Source organism: Chrysoperla carnea, chromosome 1, assembly GCF_905475395.1.
Source record: "Chrysoperla carnea chromosome 1, inChrCarn1.1, whole genome shotgun sequence".
NCBI classification, from domain to species: domain Eukaryota; kingdom Metazoa; phylum Arthropoda; class Insecta; order Neuroptera; family Chrysopidae; genus Chrysoperla; species Chrysoperla carnea.
This window is the reverse complement of record NC_058337.1, coordinates 32,196,509-32,216,875: the sequence shown is the minus strand read 5'-3', so window position 1 is coordinate 32,216,875 and position 20,367 is coordinate 32,196,509. Positions and strand designations below refer to the sequence as shown.

Sequence of the window (20,367 nt, the reverse complement as noted above, 5' to 3'; positions counted from 1 at the left end):
TCGGTATAAATTTCAAGTGGATTCTCTGTACGGTTTGTGATAAATTAATTATTTTAAACAGCCCTTTTTACATGGTGGTATATGAAGCTGTCGTAATAATTGTTGGTGTTTTAGCCAATAAGTACCTACTTTCTAAAATGTTTTACCCGAGAACATAAAACTAGGGTGGCAGGAAAAAAGAGCGCCTATCTGGGCGAGTCGGTCGTTGCATACTTTTTACTGCGCATCAGGCTGTCATTTGGTTTCAATCAATTGTACAATTTCATTCGTTTTCAATCACTTAGACAGCCTAATGCGCAGTGCAAAGTATGCAACGACCGATGACTAGAACCCGCCTTAAATTCAGCAACGAACGCTTATAACTCGGCATAGAAGTTTTCCTTATCCTTAATATAATGCTCGTGGTTTATCATCATTTACATAAAAAAAAAAAACTTTTATCAATATTCCTCAAGTTCTGTGCATAAAAATGCACAGAATTTTATGCAAAAAACTGTGCATAAAAATGAAAAACTTTTTTTGGTAAAACACTGACTTTGATAGTTAATTTCTCCTAAGCCGTTCACAGAATCGATATGAATTTTTCACAAAAGACGTATAAAAGGATAAATTGATAATAAAAATTTCAAATTTTTTGGATCATTTTAATTTTTTTTTTTAGTACGGAAAAACCTTAATGAGCCAATTCGAATTGCTTAGAACATATTTTTACGTATATTTTTTGTAAACAATAGTCTATCCTTGCTTTTACATTAATTTAATATGTCTGACCAATTTTAACTTTTGGACTTCAATGATAGATATTATGAAAAGTACACTTTTCTAAAAACTACCTTTCAAGCATGAAAGACGAAAGAAACAGCGTTAAACAACACCTAAAACTTTTATTTTCATTTATCTCCTATTCTTCTCTGAATACCAATTTAACTTCTGAATGTACTTTTAACAGATCCAAGCTTATCCAAAATATTCCAAATTTTCAATCCCTTTCATGGCAATCGCTTACATTTGCACCGCTTTTATTAACTAATATTTGCATGCATTAATTTTTTTTTTCTAATTATTTTAATTCTTTTTAAACAAAATTTTTTTGCTATGGATTGCATATGGTGATGGTTTTATTTTTCTGGGTGCTTTTCTTTTATAACACATAATACAATTAGAACGCCGCTTAAAAGCACGCCGCAACAATGAAGCTTACACAAGATGGAAATTAAAATCAAATAAACATTCAACAAGTTTATTGCATGAGATTGATAGTTCGCTTACATTGGCACGAGGGTTTTTGCTTTCTAGAGGTTTGTATTTTTTTTATTTTTTTATTTTTATTCATTTATAAAATAGTTACAATCTAATAATCTCTTTTATACGCTTGAATTTAATTGAATTATCTTAAGACTAGAAATTTGGCGGTCATTTGTTGTGAATATATAACTCAAAAGAACGAATTTCATAAGCCTGTCAGATTTCGCATTGTTTTTCGTCTAGACAAATTACTCGAATTTTGTTTTATAATTTTTAAAATTTTATATTCTACATTAAAAAAAATTTTTCTGTTCACCCCCAGCATTCAGTCCTCCAGGACACTGGCTGGTGAGGCCTTCATTTAGTGGGACATTATCTTCAAAAGCTTGAGGATATTGGAATTTTTTGTAATATAATTGGAAATTTAATTTTTATTTATTAATTAATAAAAAATATTGAAATAAATGTTACGTTTTAATGAAGTATACAAATTTAATTATATTAGTGCATTTATTCAAAAGAAGCAGGAGTAGTTACTAACTGATGAAAATTTAATTAAGACATGTGAAAAATATATTTTCTAATAATTATAAGTATAAATTTTACTCCAATGTGATTATAGAAAAATTACAGTGAAAACTCTTTATACCAACAACAAATGAATCAACTATACTATACCTACTGAGTACAGAAAATATAGGATAGGGCAGAGGAGTGTGCGATTTTGAAAATTCTGTAAAACAATAACCCATCAATCTTTTCAAATTGTTTTAGTACTTTAAACTAAATATAGAAGTATTTAAGAATATGTAATTTTTTTGCAATTTATCAGTAAGTTATAAATTGTAAAATTGTTTAACTAAAAAAATTTAATTAAGATTCTTGCCCGAGTCTTGTTGCAAGATCCGGCGGAAGGTCAAGACTTAATGTACAAGACCAAGGCCAGGTTAAGATGGGTGTTTCAGAGTTAATACCCTCAGTTAATAGAGTTAACACCCTCAGTTTAAGTTAAATGTTCTAAATTGTTTATTGATTCATAGTACGTAGTGTGTATAATCGTAGTTGGGAGAATCTGATCGACACCCGCGCTACCAGTGGATAATTCTGGCATTAAAGGAGGCTGTTATGATAAATAACAATTAATTAAACTTGTTGCATTAGAAATTGTGAAAATAATCGACGAAATTGGATATAATAATATTCAATGTAAACCATTTATTCAAATCATAGACTTATTTATCCATCCATTCAATTATATAAATAAAGTAGTATATCGTTACCACAGAAAAGCCGGAAATAAAATTCATGCACGGAGCGAATATATAGGAGTGTAGGATTATATGTATATTATGGAATAACATATCAGGACAATTTTATGACCTTTCGGATAAAACTCCAAGGCATTACTGGCTCAGATGAACTTTTTTGTCGAGGTTTTCTTTGGCCATTTTGCAAAGTTGCGGCTTATTTCGATGATACAGCTTCCTTAGCCGGTGGGTGGTTCCGGCATGTTGACATAAGCTGCAGATTTCAAAAAATTCAAAAGAGTTAAATCACATGATTTGGGCGGTCAATTTTAGTAGAGATTCTGTGATTTTATTTTGCACGAAAATTACGTGCTATAAATGTCAAACCTTCATTAATAGTACAACCATTCGCGTAGTTTCCCATTTTTAAAAACGCTAAAAGGTCAGCTGTGATTATGTCTTTGTTTATCGTTGTCAACACTTGTTTCAAATCGTTTATTTTGAGACACCCTTTGAAAGGCGAGAACAAGACCAAGAATAAATGAAACTTGAACATTACTAATTATAATGTGATTCAGTCCAGGCTGTTATGATTGATCTCAATCATGTGAAAATTTTCAACCTGCTCCGATACAAATTATCACTATATGAACTCGTTTTACTGTATTTATATTTATATGTGTGAGTCATGTAAACAAAATACATACTAGAAAATCACTGCGCTAGTAGCAGTTCTAGTGTAGGAGCCAAGACGAGTGTGGCGAACGAATACGTACGCATACACATCCACACATAAATTTTATAATAATAACAACGAAATGAATATTATAAACACATCTTCAGCACCAATCCAATAAAGAAAACTATTTTTGTCAACTGTTGATATAAATTTTTTTTTAACAACGATTTTGATGTGTCGCTAAGAATATAACAAACTTTTACAATATTTTACATAATATTATAATCTTTGTTAATTTTCCAACTTACCTACCATGTTTTATTTACCTATTTTTAATTCAAAAAAAATTTTATGTGTTGTCGTTAAGAAAATGTTTTTGAAAATGCATGTAGAATTATCATCGATAATTTATGAGAACTCTAAATATTTTTAATAAAATTGCAAATTTGCTCCAATGCACTAATCATCAGAATGAATTAGCTAATCGTAATTATTCTCCAGAGATATGTTACTGGAAGCGTTGTGTAAAATATTATGAAAGCTTTTTATATTATTATGACGATTTTCCACTTAACGGACAAACAAAAACAAAACAGAAACCATGCCGAAAAAAACAAAACTGCAACTTTTTTAAGACTAGCAATGTAATCAGTTTCAGTACTGTTTTTATTTTTCAACAAAAACTCACCTGTCCATTGAGTAGAAAACCGACATAACGGTCACGATTAATTTTCTTAACTAGATTGGTGCAGAAGATGTGTTTATACAATTGCGATTATAGTTAATTCACACTGATGATAACTACATTGTTGCCGAAATACGTAGTTAAAATACAAAAAAATTGCATCAGCCATTGGGTCAAATTTGAAATTGTTTATTTGAAAAATCGATAAATATGCGAGAAATTATAATAACGAAATTGTCACAGCTCTAAAAGTGTCTCTTCCAATTTGCTATCTATAGGATGAAGCATGTTTGGGTTTGTTTTTGAACAATCAATTATTTCATCACTCGGAGCTCTAAGTTGTTCTTTCAAATGAAAGAAATCAAAAATTATAATTAATTAAAACACTTATGATTAAAATTTTTTAAATATTGTTTACAAATAATTTTATTAAATTTTCCATTATTCTTATATAATTAAATTCATCGAGTCAAATTATATTAATGAAAATCGGCGAAAATGTGGTTGCAAAGGACAAAGCAATTTAAAATTAAAATGAATTTTATTTTTCTTTCAATAGTTTGTGAAAGTTAAAAAAAAGTTTATAATTTATTGTCCTACGACTTGTTCTGTTGGGCAAAGTAAATTATTTAGTCAAAATTTCCCAATTGAAATTTTGTCGAAATCGAAACTTTAACGGATGGACTACAGTCCAGGTTCGGTTTCTGTGTTTCCAAATTTCGTAAATCAAGTGTGCTTAAAATTCTAGGATCTTTTAATTTGGCTGGATAAGCTCAGCTGGATATTCAGTATCTCATTCTAACAACTCGATTTTCAGTACATTTTTAATAATTTTTGCCTCTATTAGGGTTCAATAATATAAACATCTATTTAATTTAAACATTAATTTTTTGATAAATGAAGTTTTGGTGATGTAAATAAGTATTAAACATTTCAATACTTTCAATAATAAGTTTTCAATATTTTAACATTTTCAGGATTGTGTTCCGGGTGAACGATATGCGCTTGATTAATGTTGGAAAATAGTGCAAAGTTATTATTGAAAGTATTGAAATTATCAATACTTACAACGCCAAAAATGTATTTATCAAAATATTAAAAACGTTATTTTGAAAACATTTATCTACTGGACTATTATTTGCAATAAATCAAGTACAAAGTTTTGTACATCTCCAGAGATAATTAACGCACATGGCTAAATGAAGCTTAAACCTAACAAAACTCAAATTATTAAAAATTTACTGAAAATTAGTCTTGCTAATTATTTGAAGGAAATACTATTCTTAACAGGAATATTTATACTTGAAATTAAAGTATTAATCATTGGAGAATATTTGTTACATTTGTTTTTAGCTGAATATAAGCGGTTAAAGATGCGTCAAATATTATAGAATTTTATGCTTACTTAAGTTACGGAATTGGGAAACACAGAAACCGAACGTGAACTGGAATTTACTTGGTAAAACAATAAAAATCGAAGGATAATAAAATTAATATCTAAGTTCAAACATGCATATCTTTTTTTAACTTTAACTGATCATTGAACAAAAATTACAATTAATTTTAGTTTTTTAATGCCTTGTCATTTGCAACCACATTTTCGATGATTTTCTTTAATATAATATAAATCGATGAGTTTAATTATATAAGAAAAATTGGAAAAATATATGAATAATTGAAATTTTTATAAAATTCAACAATTCAACAACATTTGTAAACAAAATTGAAAGAATTTTAATCACAAGTGCTTGAAATTTTTGATTAATAAAATTTTTCATAGAAAATCTTAGGTAAGTGGTATGATAAGGTCAGAATACTCAAAAATATTTAAGACGAAAAATATTTTATTTTAAACATACTAAGCGATTTAGGTACAACTAAACGATAACTTCGAATGAAGCTCTAACAAAGAAATATACTGGATCGAGCACAATTTTCGAAAGTAATTTTTCTCATCGCTACTCTTATTTCTAAATATACTTTCTTGTATAATACAGTTTTAAAGATAACAATCAATAATCTTTAAAAAGAAGTCTCTAAATGCATATTATAGTCCTTGAAATAAACCCGTTTTATAATTAGAAAATTAACAATTCATAAATGGAATGGCAAATTGCAAAATAAGACACATGTCTATAATAGGTAGACATTACATTCATTCAATATATTATGCAAAGCTTTCCTTACTCAATACACGCTTGAAACCAATCAATACATAGAAAAAAATTACATGAAAAAATAAAAACAATTGAAAATTAATTATTGATAGCTAACATTTCCATATACATTCATATAATATACCTACTGAATAATTTGCCACAAATGAAAGAAACTATATTCATATTTTCACATGTTTTATTCTAATATTTATACCGGTGGTTTTATGAAAATTTTAATCGTTAAAAATTATTTTCAATTTGTAATTTGAAAATTTGTCGCCCTATTCCAATTCCGTCCGCGGTATGCTTAGGGTAGCGGGTTCGATTTCCGCTGTCGCAACAAAATTAATTTAGTTAATAGTTTTGATGGGCTGGTGTAGTGCATGGTATATGCATGAAGGAAGTTCACTCAGCCTCTGAAATTGAGGAGCTGATAAATGAAATTATCAGCGGAAAAGTGGTAAAACACATATCTGGTATCACAATGGGCTCTATAGCCTAAGTGTGTCCTTCGTGGACAGCCAATATAACCTTACAGCCAATATTTTCAAAATAATTTAAAAGTTTAAAAAACTTGTCAAAAGAGAAACGAAAATACGCCCGTATATATTTATACATAGGCTTTTCTATTTTAACATTACTACGTCACGGATATAGCACACTTGGCCTAAATAATCAATATTATTTATGATAAAGAAAAATGAAATAAAATACAAAAATTGATGATTATTACTTATTCATCAACCCAATTGGTATGACTGGCGCCCAAATCGAAGCTCTGCTCCATTTTTCAGGTCGAATACCAGTTTTTCTTTTTAAATATTGTGTGTATTAGACGATCGATTGGAATTTTTGATTGATCAAACCGCTGAAATTTTATGTTTACCTCTATTTTTAGAATGTGGTAAGTAGATAAACATAAAATTGAAAATTTCTTTATTAAGAAGTAAAATCGAAATATTGAGCAAGTCGTAATAATAAATTTTACTATAATTTATGAATTGCAATAATTTACTTAAGGTAGTACCAGCATGAAATCACTTTTCGACAGATTTGGCCGAATTTTTTTTCTCGGGTTTATAATAGCTTTATTTATGAATTCCTAAAATTTCATAATTTTTGACCGTTTAGATCGAGAGATATTTAAAGACAAAGTTCGCGATTTTGAGGGTCATGTCCCATTTAAAGCATGTAAAATGTCCGGTCTCTCCAACTATTTTTTATGATATTATTATATTTTGAAGAAAAAGTAGAAAAAAATGTTTATACAATACAATTCTAAAAAAAAAATTTAGAAATTAATTTTCACTTTCGAGATATTAATTTTGACGTAAATTGATCGAAATTGGGACGTTGGCATAATTATTTCCCATTTTAAACGGTCAAAATTTCTGAAACTTTGGGAATTAATAGTAAGCATTATTAAATTCTTAAATTAATTTTTCGTTAAATTCTGTCGAAAAAAAAATTTTACCATTGCTTTAACATAGAAACTGCAAATACCATGCTGGAAATACCTTAATCGGAAAATTAAGAACCATATCTATCACAGATTGTTTGATTAATGAAAATTAATTATAATTTAATGAAAACACTCGGTATATCAAAGTATATATTGGCCAAGTCTATGAAATTAGTAGTGAACTTAAGTACGAAAGGTAGTTATAATAATTCGTTTGTCGTGGAGTAGCTAATTCTGTCCTTCCGTCGTTTCCATCATATATACACAGTAGTATACTACTAGTATATGTTTTGGCGTCGGGACGCCCGTACTCATATTAAATAAATATCGCTAATATTATGTTTTTTATGTGTTATACAGTGGAATAGATAAAATAGATAGAATTCTTAGTTTTAAATAATATTTTGTGGGTGTTCTTTTTTGGTTTTTGTAGTGATTTGTTTCAAGTTTAATGAAACGTGAAAATATGATTTTGGGACCAAAATTTCGTGCAAAATCGTCTTCTCCAGGTATTTTTCTGGTTGTTTTCTTTTGATTTTTCCCTTTTCAATGTGGAAATTTACAAAATAAAACGAATTCACAGACCATTTGTTTTTGTTTTTGAGTGCAGTAATTAATTTTGGAAACTAAAAATCATTAGATACCAATTACATGTTTTCATCAAAATCGAGAAAATAATTAGATAATTTTTGTTTTTATTATTCTGTATCTAAAATACAATTTTAAAGTTTTTTTTTTTATCACAGCATTCTTTAACTTTCATTTGAGGAAATCATCGAACTGACATTTACAGAAAAATCTAGGCGAAAATATTTGCCCTGTGTCTTTGCAATCTATCAAAATCGCTTCAATTGGGAAAATTATTTTGATATGCGGTAATCTTTTTCTTAAAATAAAACTACAATTACAGGCTTAAACTTGGTTTCAACAGATGGTGAATAAACAGATAGTTATTAAGAAACCGTAGTAATTTACAAAAGTACTGTTCAAATGTATAAATGAAGTGTCTAATAAAAAATAGCCTACAATTTTAATAGTCTAGTCATCCGATAATCCGCTGTTGTTTTTTTAGATTTAAGCTTTCTTGCAAATTTTTCTGGATTTTAATTTTGAAGAAAATAGTGAGAGAAAACAAATTCTTAGAATTTCAGCCGGACTTATCCACAAATACGACCGATAGCAAATTACTTAAAAATTAAATTTAAATTAAAAAACATTTTTAAATTTTTTATTGTTTTAAAATTCTCACTCACATACAAAATTTGAAAAAACAAATAAATTTTATGAAAATCTCTTAACACAAAAATATGACAAATGAACATCAGAAAATAAATATGACGTCGATTTATTGGCAGCAAATGTTAAAAGAAAATTATTCTAAATTAATATCATAGTAATTAAACTAAATGTTTATGGTAAATTTAATATACATTGGACAGTTTTTTAATAATATTATATGCAAATTAATATTTTGTAATACATTGTAATTGAAAGTTCATACTATCAGAAATTTACTATTAATGGTATAGATGCGATAATATTTTTATTAATGAAATTAAGAAGCGTCTATCAAAATTTATGTTTTTTTTTTTAAATTTATTTTTGGTATTTTAAATTGCGTCATATTTATACATCGTTTTGTGGTAATTATACCAAATTAGTTTAATTTATAAATTATTAGTGGTGCTTCGTTCACCAAAACATTCAATATTCATCATTTAGACTGATTTTGACAGTATTAAACGCTTTGTTTAGTTCTATAAATAAAATTTTTTTGAATACAAATTTTATTTACGATTATTAGTTATGAAAATATCAATAATAAAAATTAATAGAAAGATTTGAAATTTTTCTCGAATGATATGGATAAAACATTTCTTTTTTTATACCACGAACGTTGAAATTTCCGATTTTTTTTTGCAAATGTGGATACGATTTTGTATGCAAAAACAACTGCGCCCTGTACAAAAAGGGTCACGGCTTAATTCTCGCTTATAAATTTGAATATTTGAGGATGGGGATGCACCCTCTCAAACTTCTGTCCTAAAGGAACTACTAAAATGCACTCGAGTCTGCATGTACAACCAATGAATTACCCACTAATTTAAAAAGCATCATTCGTAATAAAATGCAAGGCATTGCACTGAAATTTTTCGAAACATATTTAAATAACAAAACCCCAACATGTTATCTTCTGTTTTCTGAAGATAGATGTTATCTTTAGAAAAAAAAATTATAAACGATTCTAACCATAAAGCTGATTTTTCGTCACCCTGTTGAATAGCGGATAAAAATTTTAGTGGCATTTCTACATAAAACTATAATAAAACTACTGTCAGTTAACACTGTTTAAAGATATCGCATGCAAAACTATTTTTAAATTCAAACATTTCTAAGGGAAAACTAGGCCTTGTAACAAAATTAATTTGGAATACAAACGAAATTTTGCTACAAAGTGTAATTTTTCTGTGTAAAAAGAAAATATATTAGACCACATACTGAAATTTTTCGGGTGAAATGACCCACCAGGAATCATATTGAAAAAGATTCTTCTATATGGAAAAGTAAGTTTAAGCACCATGGCGTCATGAGTTTTGCGCAGTACAATTGCAGTCTTACCCCTGCACCAGCAAGTATGTATGGCGTTGCTGGATACTAACTATGCATAAGTATTTGAAACAAAATAAATGCCGTACAGATATACAAACACGTAGGGCTTCGGAAATTGACGGGATATCAACATTTTTTTTAAACTTCCGATGCCGAAGTTAGCGGATTTATTTCTGTACAGCATTTATGTAATTCACTTCGAATACTTATGCAAAGTAAGTATCCACCAACGCCGTAACATACATAATTGCTGGTGCATGGATGAGATACCAAAGAGTGTCACATTCATATTCTCACGTGTATTCGTCTGTATCGCGCAAAACTGACGTCATGGTGCTTAATCTTACTTTTACATATAAGAGCATCTTGTTCAACATGATTCCTGATGGGTGGATCATTTCACCCGAGAAATTTCAGCTTGGGCTTGTGGACTATATTGTTTTCTTTGATGAACAAATAAATTTCTCTGCGCCCCCACCAAACTATCTCGGACATTAATCATTTTAAAATATCATCATAGATAGAAGAAGTGAATGAAAATCGACTTTTTGATTTATTTATGTTTTACAACGATAATAAATGTTAATTAAAATGATAACATAGCATTAAATAATTATGTATTTTCGATATATTTTCTATAAAAAATACAATTTTTTCAATTTTCCCACGATCCGAAAAATTACATTACAATTAAATAGTGCATACAAATTTATTTAGGTGGTACATTAATAACCCAAATAATTAGTATGTTGTCCGTAATTAGTTTGTCTAAATTTATAATGAAAACATATAGTCTGGCAGCCCACTAACATAGAACTACTATCTATTCATACACATTTTTGTTACTACACTGTCAGTGATGGTAACACTAAAATTGTTACCACTATTCTACCGGAAGTGACGTTTTTATTTATACACACGGGTTATATAAATGTTTATTTTCAGTATATTAATAAACGAAATATGATTTTATCATATAAATTAACATAATAAAAAATTTTTATTATTAATCATAATAACAGTGCATTATTACTCTTAAAAAAAGATTTTTTAAATAAAAATGTCGGAGAAAACTTTCTCTAGTAATTTTCGTCTTGAGTGTTATCACTTTTTTTAATCTCATTTCATCGAGATAAGTTTATTTATTAAGATAATGAATCATAAAAAACTAAGACTCTAATTTTTTTTTTCTGTATAAAGTAATTAATTTTTTCAAAAGTTCAAACTTCATTTGAAGAATTGATTATCTTGTATATGAAATATTTCATGGTACATACACTAAGTTTAGTTCCAAGTTTTTTACGCTAAAAATATTGACACTACGAACAAAACTTTGCTAGGATATTACATATTAGATTGTGGTCTTAAAATAGTAATAATAATAGAGACGATATAAAGTCGATCTCATCTGATAACCAAATAAGACAATTTTTATAAAATTTTTTGATTTTTAAACAATCCTATCATAGTTTTTTTTATCGAAAAATGGCTATTTTTAATTAAACTAATTTTAATAACTTTTTTTCCATGAACGAGTTTTTGAGGCAAGCCTATACCTTTATTTCGTTATTAAATTATCTTTCTGCTGATGCCAATTTCGATTGGTTAACAGATCAGTGTAGATCTGTTCATACCATATGAACGCGTAGTTTCAAGTATAAGTGGCTTGGACCGATAATGCTCTGTTTGACCTTCTATATCTGCGATCCCCTAGTCAGGTTTAATTAAAACTCTGATGTGTAATAAGAAATCCTTCCATATAATATTTTTCCTGCTTCATGAGCTATACTTTATTTTCTATATCTACACATATTTATTACTACTGCCTACTGGCCTTTCATTATACCGTCCTAGTGATGCCGCTCTTTGAAGGCGAGCATCCTGAGCGGTAATCTATAGAAATGGACATTCACACACTTCCATTTTACATTCTTCTTCTTACCTATTTTACACCCTTATAGGAAAAAAATTATAGTTAGTCATAGGTATAAATAATTAAAAGTTCATAATTTGTAAATTGAAATTATTAAAATGTGTGTATAGAAAACTATTATAAAAAAAAAGCAACAACACACAGTGTTTTCAAGCGGTCACTCATCCTAGAACTAAGTGCGCTCAATGTTGCTTAGCTTCAGTGATCGGTTGATAACAATTCTTTTCAATATGTATGTATGGAGCGTGGCGCGTGACGATGACGGGAGCTCTCCATCATTTTTGTTCACTCAAAAATGTGCTCCTAAAAAAGTTTTCACTTCAATAATTTTTCAAAATCTCTCCTCTGTTGCGTCTAAATAATGTATGGTCCAAAACAGTGCTGCCAATGTGCGGGTAATTACCCAATTTTCGGGTAATTCAGCGCGTAATTTAAATTTCCGGGTAAAATCGGATAATTCTCCTATTTGCCATTGCTAATTCAAATAATAAATTAAGATATTCTCTTAATAAAAGTTCTTTTTTGTTAACAACTTATGTTAAGCAATTTCATTGCTTCAAATTCATAGTAAACCGCCAGCCTATTAGCAGTTACGCAGAACGATGCTCTAAGTTGGATCGTCTCTAAGTTGAATTATTACCACCATTTAACTAATTGATCGTTTGGCTGCGAGAGCGAGATAGAATATTCTGTTCATTATTCAATTTTAAATTTTTATTATTGTAAAAAAATTGCATTGAAAATGGAGAGAGAGAGAGACTTTATATTAGCTGAATGTATTTAAAATAAATAAATGATAAAAAATCTCAAAAATCTAAACAAAAAAGAGGGAAATAATATAATAACTCTCCCTGGGCGAAATCTTGGTTGCCCCACTGGTAAGGATCATAACTATCGGGTAAAATCGGGTTATCTCGTTTGAGGGAACGGGTAAATCGGATACCACGCATTGGCAGCACTGGTCCATGTTTATATTTACTGGTTTAGGCTATGTATTATCTGTCACTCAATCAGGTATAACAATTTAAATACCTATTTGACTTACATATATCATTGAGTATTTTCCTATTTATACACACCTTGCGTGTAGTATGGTTTACATTATTTGTTGTTGATTATATTGTACAAAACAACACCTTCGGGAATATACGATGAAGATGGAGTGAAGTATATTGTAAATATAATATAATGAAAGTAAAATCATGAAACACTATTATTATAATAACCATTAATTGATATTAACGGAACTAATTATTAATAATTTACAGTAATTATTTATTCATACATCATTTAAGTATAATTTATACGACTTATTAAAGAGATCATTTAATTGGTTAGATGTATATTTTATATGTATATTCTGTATGGAACAGATATAATCTTTAACAATCACGTTCTAAAACAATAACTTTCTTCTAAACTTTCTTTCTTAACTCAATTAAAAACCAATAGAAACAATTATTATTTATTGATTTTAAGTTTTTAAATGAAACATGCCTAAGATAAATTTCAATCCTGGGTTACGTTGGTTTAATTTTCTAGAATATATACTAGCTTTTACCCGCGGCTCAACCCGCGTTTTTGCCCGTAAATAACTGACAAGATCTTTAAAAAGTGAATAAAATAATATGAAAAATTTTTTTTTGTCCTAAAAGTGACATAAAAATGGAAAAGGCCATAAATTGTATCTTTCATGTTTTATGAAATGTCAGATAATTAATCAGTTTTCAATTTTTTTTAACGTAAAAACTTTGTCTGATAACCTTGAGAAGTCTATAAGTTGTCTCCTTCACCCTAGACTATGAAATGTTAAAAAAATAAATTTAATTTCTTTTAAAATATATCTTTATAAATTATAGCTCATGTGTTATTCTGATGTATAAGCTACATTATTGTACAGTTTCATTCAAATCTATTCGCTAGTTTTTTGCGTGAAAGCGTATCTAACAAACAAACAAATAAACAAACATCCTTACTTTCGCATTTATAATATAGGGATTAACCCAAAACATTTTTCTTTCATTATACTATGGGCTATAGCCAGGAATGCTAATAATATCGCTTTACATTCTGGGTTCAAGGAATGAATTTTGGTACATATGCTTAGTTAAATCCTACAGTTTTTTTTATTTAAGGAAAGGAAAAATGTTAAGGAAAATGTAAGTACACAATACAACAAAGGTTGGTAACAAATAAAATACTAATTAACACGCAGATGGATTATATTCAAACTCAAATTATAATTCGGCCGAAGTTTACGCCATCGCAAAAGATAATAAAACGGCCATTTGGACAGCTTAGACTATAGACAAAACCAGTTACACTCATAAAAAATAATTGAAGTGTACTGGCCAACGAAAGCCAACTGTTGAAAAAATGTACGAAACTGTAGAGACTGCTAAGCCACCATCGACAGAGAATACTCGTGTTTTCTCGTTATCGAGAAACATTCTCAATAAAATAAAAAACCGCCTATTAGATAATGTAAATAATGCTATTGTATTTCTGAAAGACAATTTTATACGGAACAGCTTTGAATTTAAATTTGATTTCTTTGTTGATTATTTTGCGGGTTACTGATAGAATTTTTTTATTGTGTTTATTTAAAGTCGGTTTGACAACCCAGGTCCTGATAGAATTTTATTTGACATACTATGCTCACATTAAAAAAGTAGTATTATAAAAGAAAAACAATTTTTGGTTTAAGTTGGTAGCAAAATCTGTGTTTTGTTAACCAAGTCCATAGTTATCTTAATATGTTCCTACTAGTAATTTTGTTGATTTAATTTTACTAATTATTTTTTACTTAATTAAAGACTGTTGTCAAATTAGGAACCCAAAAATTATAAAAAAGTTAAAATTGTATTGTTTATTGTTGATTTGTTAATTAATAAGGACAATTAATGGTAACTAAAAATTTACTATTTGATTTAATTGAGCTGATCTATCAGTCTAATTTGTAATAAAGAAAAAATTTGAAAAAAACTCCGTTTTATCATAAATTAAAAAAATTTCTCGAGATACTCGAGAAATTCTGGTCGAGAACTCTCGTGGCTCGAGAAATAAAAAACGCCAAGAAACTAGAAACCCTAAATAAGAGGGAAATTAGCTTTCTCGCGACTATTATCTCGAATTGGGGAGCCTAAATATTATGAAATTTATTCAAGGTCTTTGCAATAATATTCCGGGCTACGTAAATTGTAATTATTATTTTAAGCTATACGAAAAATTATTACTATAGAAAATTAAAGTTAATTTTAGAATGCTGAAAAACAAAACCATAAAATAGTTATAGTCATGAGAAAGCTTTATATTTCCCCTTACGTTTGCTATAAATTATATTAATATAGTCATTTGGCGATTCGATTTTAAATTATATAGTTACGCAGATACGAGTGTTTTACTCGATTCCTACCCAAAAAATAGAAAATTCTGGAGAGTAGGTACCGATATCTTTCTTTGTAGACAACTCTACGTTCTTCTTCAAAATTTCCTATGAGATTTTGTGCATATTTTTTGGTAATTTTATAGCTCTTAAATCTAAAATCTGTAAGTTTGAAATCAATTAGTTATCTCAATATCTAGTTGTTAATAAATTTGTGAATTATTGAACCATGTTTTAATTTTGTTAACTACAATAATTACGTAAGTAATTATCTAAATTAAGATTTTTTTTTTCTCCATTAAACACCTTTTTTCTTTAAATATTATTAAATATTACTTCCGAATCATTTATTACAATGATTGCCAAAAAAGATTATTTTAGATGATTTGGCACGAAAAGACACATTTGTCTCGAAAAACAATAATTAACATGTGTTTAATTTTAAAATACGTTCGTTCATCTAATTAGGAATATGGTCACCTGGGCAGAGTCAACAAACGTCTGAAACGTTATTATCGGAATCGAAAAAACATTCAACATCCGGACCAATACCGCCACCATTGCCGGATCCACCAAAATCTGGCAGTAGTGAACCTGCAGAAGTTGTATGGACACCAAAAAGTGCTGGTACAAGTCCAACGGTTGAACGTAAAGAATTTAGGCCCGTAAATTTTGAATCGCCAACATTACCACGAAAAAATCTACCTAAACCTGAGGTAATGTTTACTTTAAAGTCACTTAGACACGAACCAATGATCGCAACATAAGTGAATATATTGAATGATACTCTTCAAATATTGTATTAAAGGAAAATTTAAAAACGATAATTCTGTTTTGGGCAAGTTTTATCAAGGAAAATTAGGAGATTGATATAGTTTTTTTACAAAACAATATATGAGTATTTAAAAGAAGACATTGTTTTCGAATGATATGCAAATTTTAGTGCGATGACTGTTTCAGAAGATACAATATTAAAAATCATTAAGTGTCAATTTGACTTGAAATTCATCTTTGTACAATCTATAGCTTTCATGAAAAGTCAACAAAATTTCGAATGGTATTAATAAATTTGTAGTAAAATAATTTTTATACTTTTTGTAAAACTCTAAACTTAGATGATCAAAATTTTTGAACAATGCACTCCAAAATTAGAAAGTACAACTTTTCAAATAAGCTATTGAGATTAATTTTCCTTTAATACTTTTGATGAGTAGATATATTACTTACAGTATCACTACGCTGGAATAGTTCATTGTTATGTGTTTTAATTCTTAATATTATACGAAGTACTTAAAATTTAATTTTTTTTCTTTGTGTAGGTCTCCCAAAATAATAGCCAAAACGAACAAACAATACCGCCTTGGGAAGAAAGCGAATCAGCAGTATCCACGTTAAGTTCTACATTAGAACGACGGCTAACTTCAAGTCAGTCAGCACCATTAACTGGTTTAAATTCTTTGCAACAAAGTTCAATTAGCAGTTCCCCTTCAACACGATTACCACGGGCACAAAATCCTACAATTACACTTCTTCAAAAAGCAAGAGGTAAGAAATCTATCCAATATTTTTGCAAAATTCGTATTTGGAAACAAAATTACCCAAGAATCTATCAATATTTTAGATGAACGATACTGATCTATTAAAATGAATAGATAAATTCGTCACAGTTTACGCTCAATGAGGTCATGAGCTTTATCCAATCTGATTTCACAGAATATCATTTAGCTTGTCTCATTTACATAATCGTATAGTTAAATCACAAAGGAAACACTATTAAAACAATATTTGTATTTTAGAAGGGCAATTGCCTCGAGGTGCATCGTATATAGAAGATACTCGAAAATCTCCACCACGAAAAGGAGATGATAGGCCTCCGTTATTAAGTCCAGGTGAAATTAGTAAGTATTAATATCTAAGTGAATAATAAAAAAATAGCTTAAAATATTCATCTTAACTGCTTACAGTTTATTCAGTAAGACACGAATACACAAGTGAATCGGATTCAGAGAAGCCAAAAAAAATGGTAGATTTGGGTCCTAGAAAATTTGAGGGAATTGGACCAACAACAAAAGATGGCATGCCAATTGTATTGAGATCTGTAAGTAATAAACAAAAATTTAACAATCATTTATAAAACGTACATTCTTTTTAAAATGCTTTTTCCATTTTCTTACAAATGCTTGCTCTTTTCTTAAATATTTATTGGATGTGATTTGATTCAGATGTATGAGGTATGTTGTTAGATGTAAAAAATTCATTTCAAAAGTACCTAATATAAATTGTAAGAAACACCACACAAACGGGATTTCTGATTTCAGTTGAAGTAGAAAATTTTTTAGTTTTAAACCTTTTCATTAACAAAAAATTCCCATAGGGTTCATTTTTGGGTATGATAATAGTAAAACCGTTGGGAAACTCTACTAGTAAAATTCTATAAGAAGTAGTTATAAATTTCAAAGTTTATTTAAATCCGTTAGTTTGTATTTTTTTAAGTTGTATATTTTATTTGGATAATGGCTGTATAGCAAATTTGCTGAAGCCAATTTTAATTAAAAAAAAAAAAAAAAAAAAAAAATTTTTTTTAAGGCAATTTGTATTACATATATGTAATAATATAGTGTAGCTAGTCATTAGTTTATTTTAATAATAGTCTTAGAGACGATATTAGATCAACGCCTTCACTCATCTGATAATTTGATGAGAGATATTTTTAATGAAATTTTATTGATAAATAAACACGCTTATGATAGCCTGTGCATCGAAAAGCGGACCTGGATATTTTTAATTAAATTTAATTTTAATCAATTTTTTTTTTGCTTGCCTTTATTATTTTTTTTCGAGTTTAAATTATCTTTTTTCTGATACCAATTTTGATTAGTTAACAGATCGGTGAAGTTACCAATATTGACTTATCTGTTCATTTCGCCATAAGCCTTCTGGTGATAAGGATAGATGTTATGGAATTTAAAAAGTTTTTCTTGAAATTCTCTTAAATTACACATTTTTAGAATTGTGGAATGATATTTGTTCAAAAGAGTACAAACTATACAACACTCGATAGGATAATTCTACTAAAATCATTTTTCCATTAGGTTTGTTGTGGGGTTCATTATCTTCTTTTTTCTAATTTTTTTTCTTTTCTGTTTTGTATGCAGGAAGTGAAAGAAAATAATCAAGCAAAATGGTATAAAAGAATGTATGAAACATTGCATAAAACGAAGGATGGTAAGGATAAGATAATAATTTTTTGTTTCATTAAATAATAAATTCCAATTTTATGACCGTATAAAAAATTACACACATAAAAATTACCTGATAATAAACGTAAATTTATTATTTATGAACATAAAAATGAAATCTGAAGAATGTTCGTTTCATTCTAGAAGGCAAACGAAAATTTGATGAAATATCCCGAAATGAAAGAATGTAATAATAATAATTTATTTTTATGAAGGTTATTCGATTACAAAAGCAAAAGTAATATAATAGAATTGCTTATATGGAAAAAGTTTTGTAGAAATTTAACCTACACACGCGACTGAGGAACAGGTTGCGTTCGGTTTCCGTGCATATTTACATTAATTCATTTTGATTGCCAAATTAGTGGGAACAATCTGGTATGCAACCAACTTTTAATCAAAAATTGGCCTGCAGAGAACATAAATCTTTAGCATGGAAATTTTTAGATGCCTTTCAATTCAATTTATCACGAGATAAACTTTCGCTAATTTTAATTGTTTACATCAATTGTATTATTTTACTTGGTCTTGTTATGTGACCACATTTCCGTTTCGATAGAAAACTTTTTGCAACCAAGGGTGGTAAAAGAGTTAAAAATCGGCTTACTAAGGGAAGGGCAGTCAAAACCCTGCACCTAGATTTACCATTAATTTACCTAGCTAAGAATGTATTTATGCCATAATACTGTTTCTGGCATATTTCTGATTCGTCAGACGGAAAAATACGCATATATTCACAGCCTCACAGATCTTCCTAAAAAGTTTTGATTGTCTATCTAAAAAAAATTTTGATTGGTAATAGTTTTGATAGTTAATCTAAAAAGAAGTGTAGGGGCAAGATTACATTTAGCGAAAGTTTTGTTATTTTTAAGGGATTTCTTTCTAGTTTCTTTTTCTATAAAAAATTTTTTACTTGTGTTTTTCTAATCGAATAACCTAAAGAATCTTGAAAATTTATATTATTACGTCTTGTACATTTATATCTAAGAATTTTTTGTATAGGCAACTTTCTTTACAGTTATGTATTAAAATTGAATATCTTCCCATTCTATAAAGCACACTTTTTGTACACAATATAAATAACAATAATTCTTGGAATATTTCTTCTGTTATTGAAAATTAAAATAAAAAAGCAATTGTTGCATGTCTTATATTTTTATTTTATTTCAGACGATTATGTTACAATTCGATACAAACAACGGAAAGGTGATTTTTAACGAACATGAACTTAGTTCTTTTATCTAACTTTAATTTTTTTTTTACCTATAGGGTGGTGGTTTTGATTTTTGTTTTGAAAAAAATTTTGTTTTGTGGGGTATTTTTCATTTGTACTGTGCACTAATCTATTCATGCTTTATTCATCACAATAATGCATTATAATATGTTTATTATGTACCCTAGAATTAAAAAATTTTGTTCTGATCTGAAATAACTAGTGAAAAAGAAAGTTATATTGCATAGTAAACATGATAAAATGATGAGTTATGGTTAATATTTCCCACAACTTTCAAACAGCTCTCATTCGATGTGTTTTTTTTGAGACCTACATTTTGATACGAATCAAGATTCAGTTTTACGGGTAAAGGGTTCATAAAGAGAAAAAAATCAACTTTTTTTTTATAAGTTGTTGAAATACCCTGTATAGAAAGCTTTGAATATCAATGTTTGCGTCAGGGTCGTAGCTACCGCCGTATCAACCGTATCAATGATGGATGCTCATGGT

At 28.4% G+C, this 20,367-nt stretch overlaps 1 protein-coding gene across 6 annotated transcripts in view; it reads left to right on the top strand.

The window, feature by feature from the left end:
- Positions 1–20,367, top strand: part of LOC123305210 — a 161,623-nt gene that overhangs the window by 88,569 nt on the left and 52,687 nt on the right. For 5 of the 6 annotated variants that reach the window (XM_044886861.1, XM_044886863.1, XM_044886862.1 and 2 more), the window contains exons 7-12: positions 15,874–16,121; positions 16,725–16,950; positions 17,202–17,303; positions 17,370–17,503; positions 18,561–18,630; positions 19,815–19,850. In XM_044886861.1, the coding sequence (XP_044742796.1) occupies positions 15,874–16,121; positions 16,725–16,950; positions 17,202–17,303; positions 17,370–17,503; positions 18,561–18,630; positions 19,815–19,850 (816 nt within the window). The remainder of the gene's footprint in view (positions 1–15,873; positions 16,122–16,724; positions 16,951–17,201; positions 17,304–17,369; positions 17,504–18,560; positions 18,631–19,814; positions 19,851–20,367) is intronic. The other variant, XM_044886860.1, reaches the window with a different exon arrangement.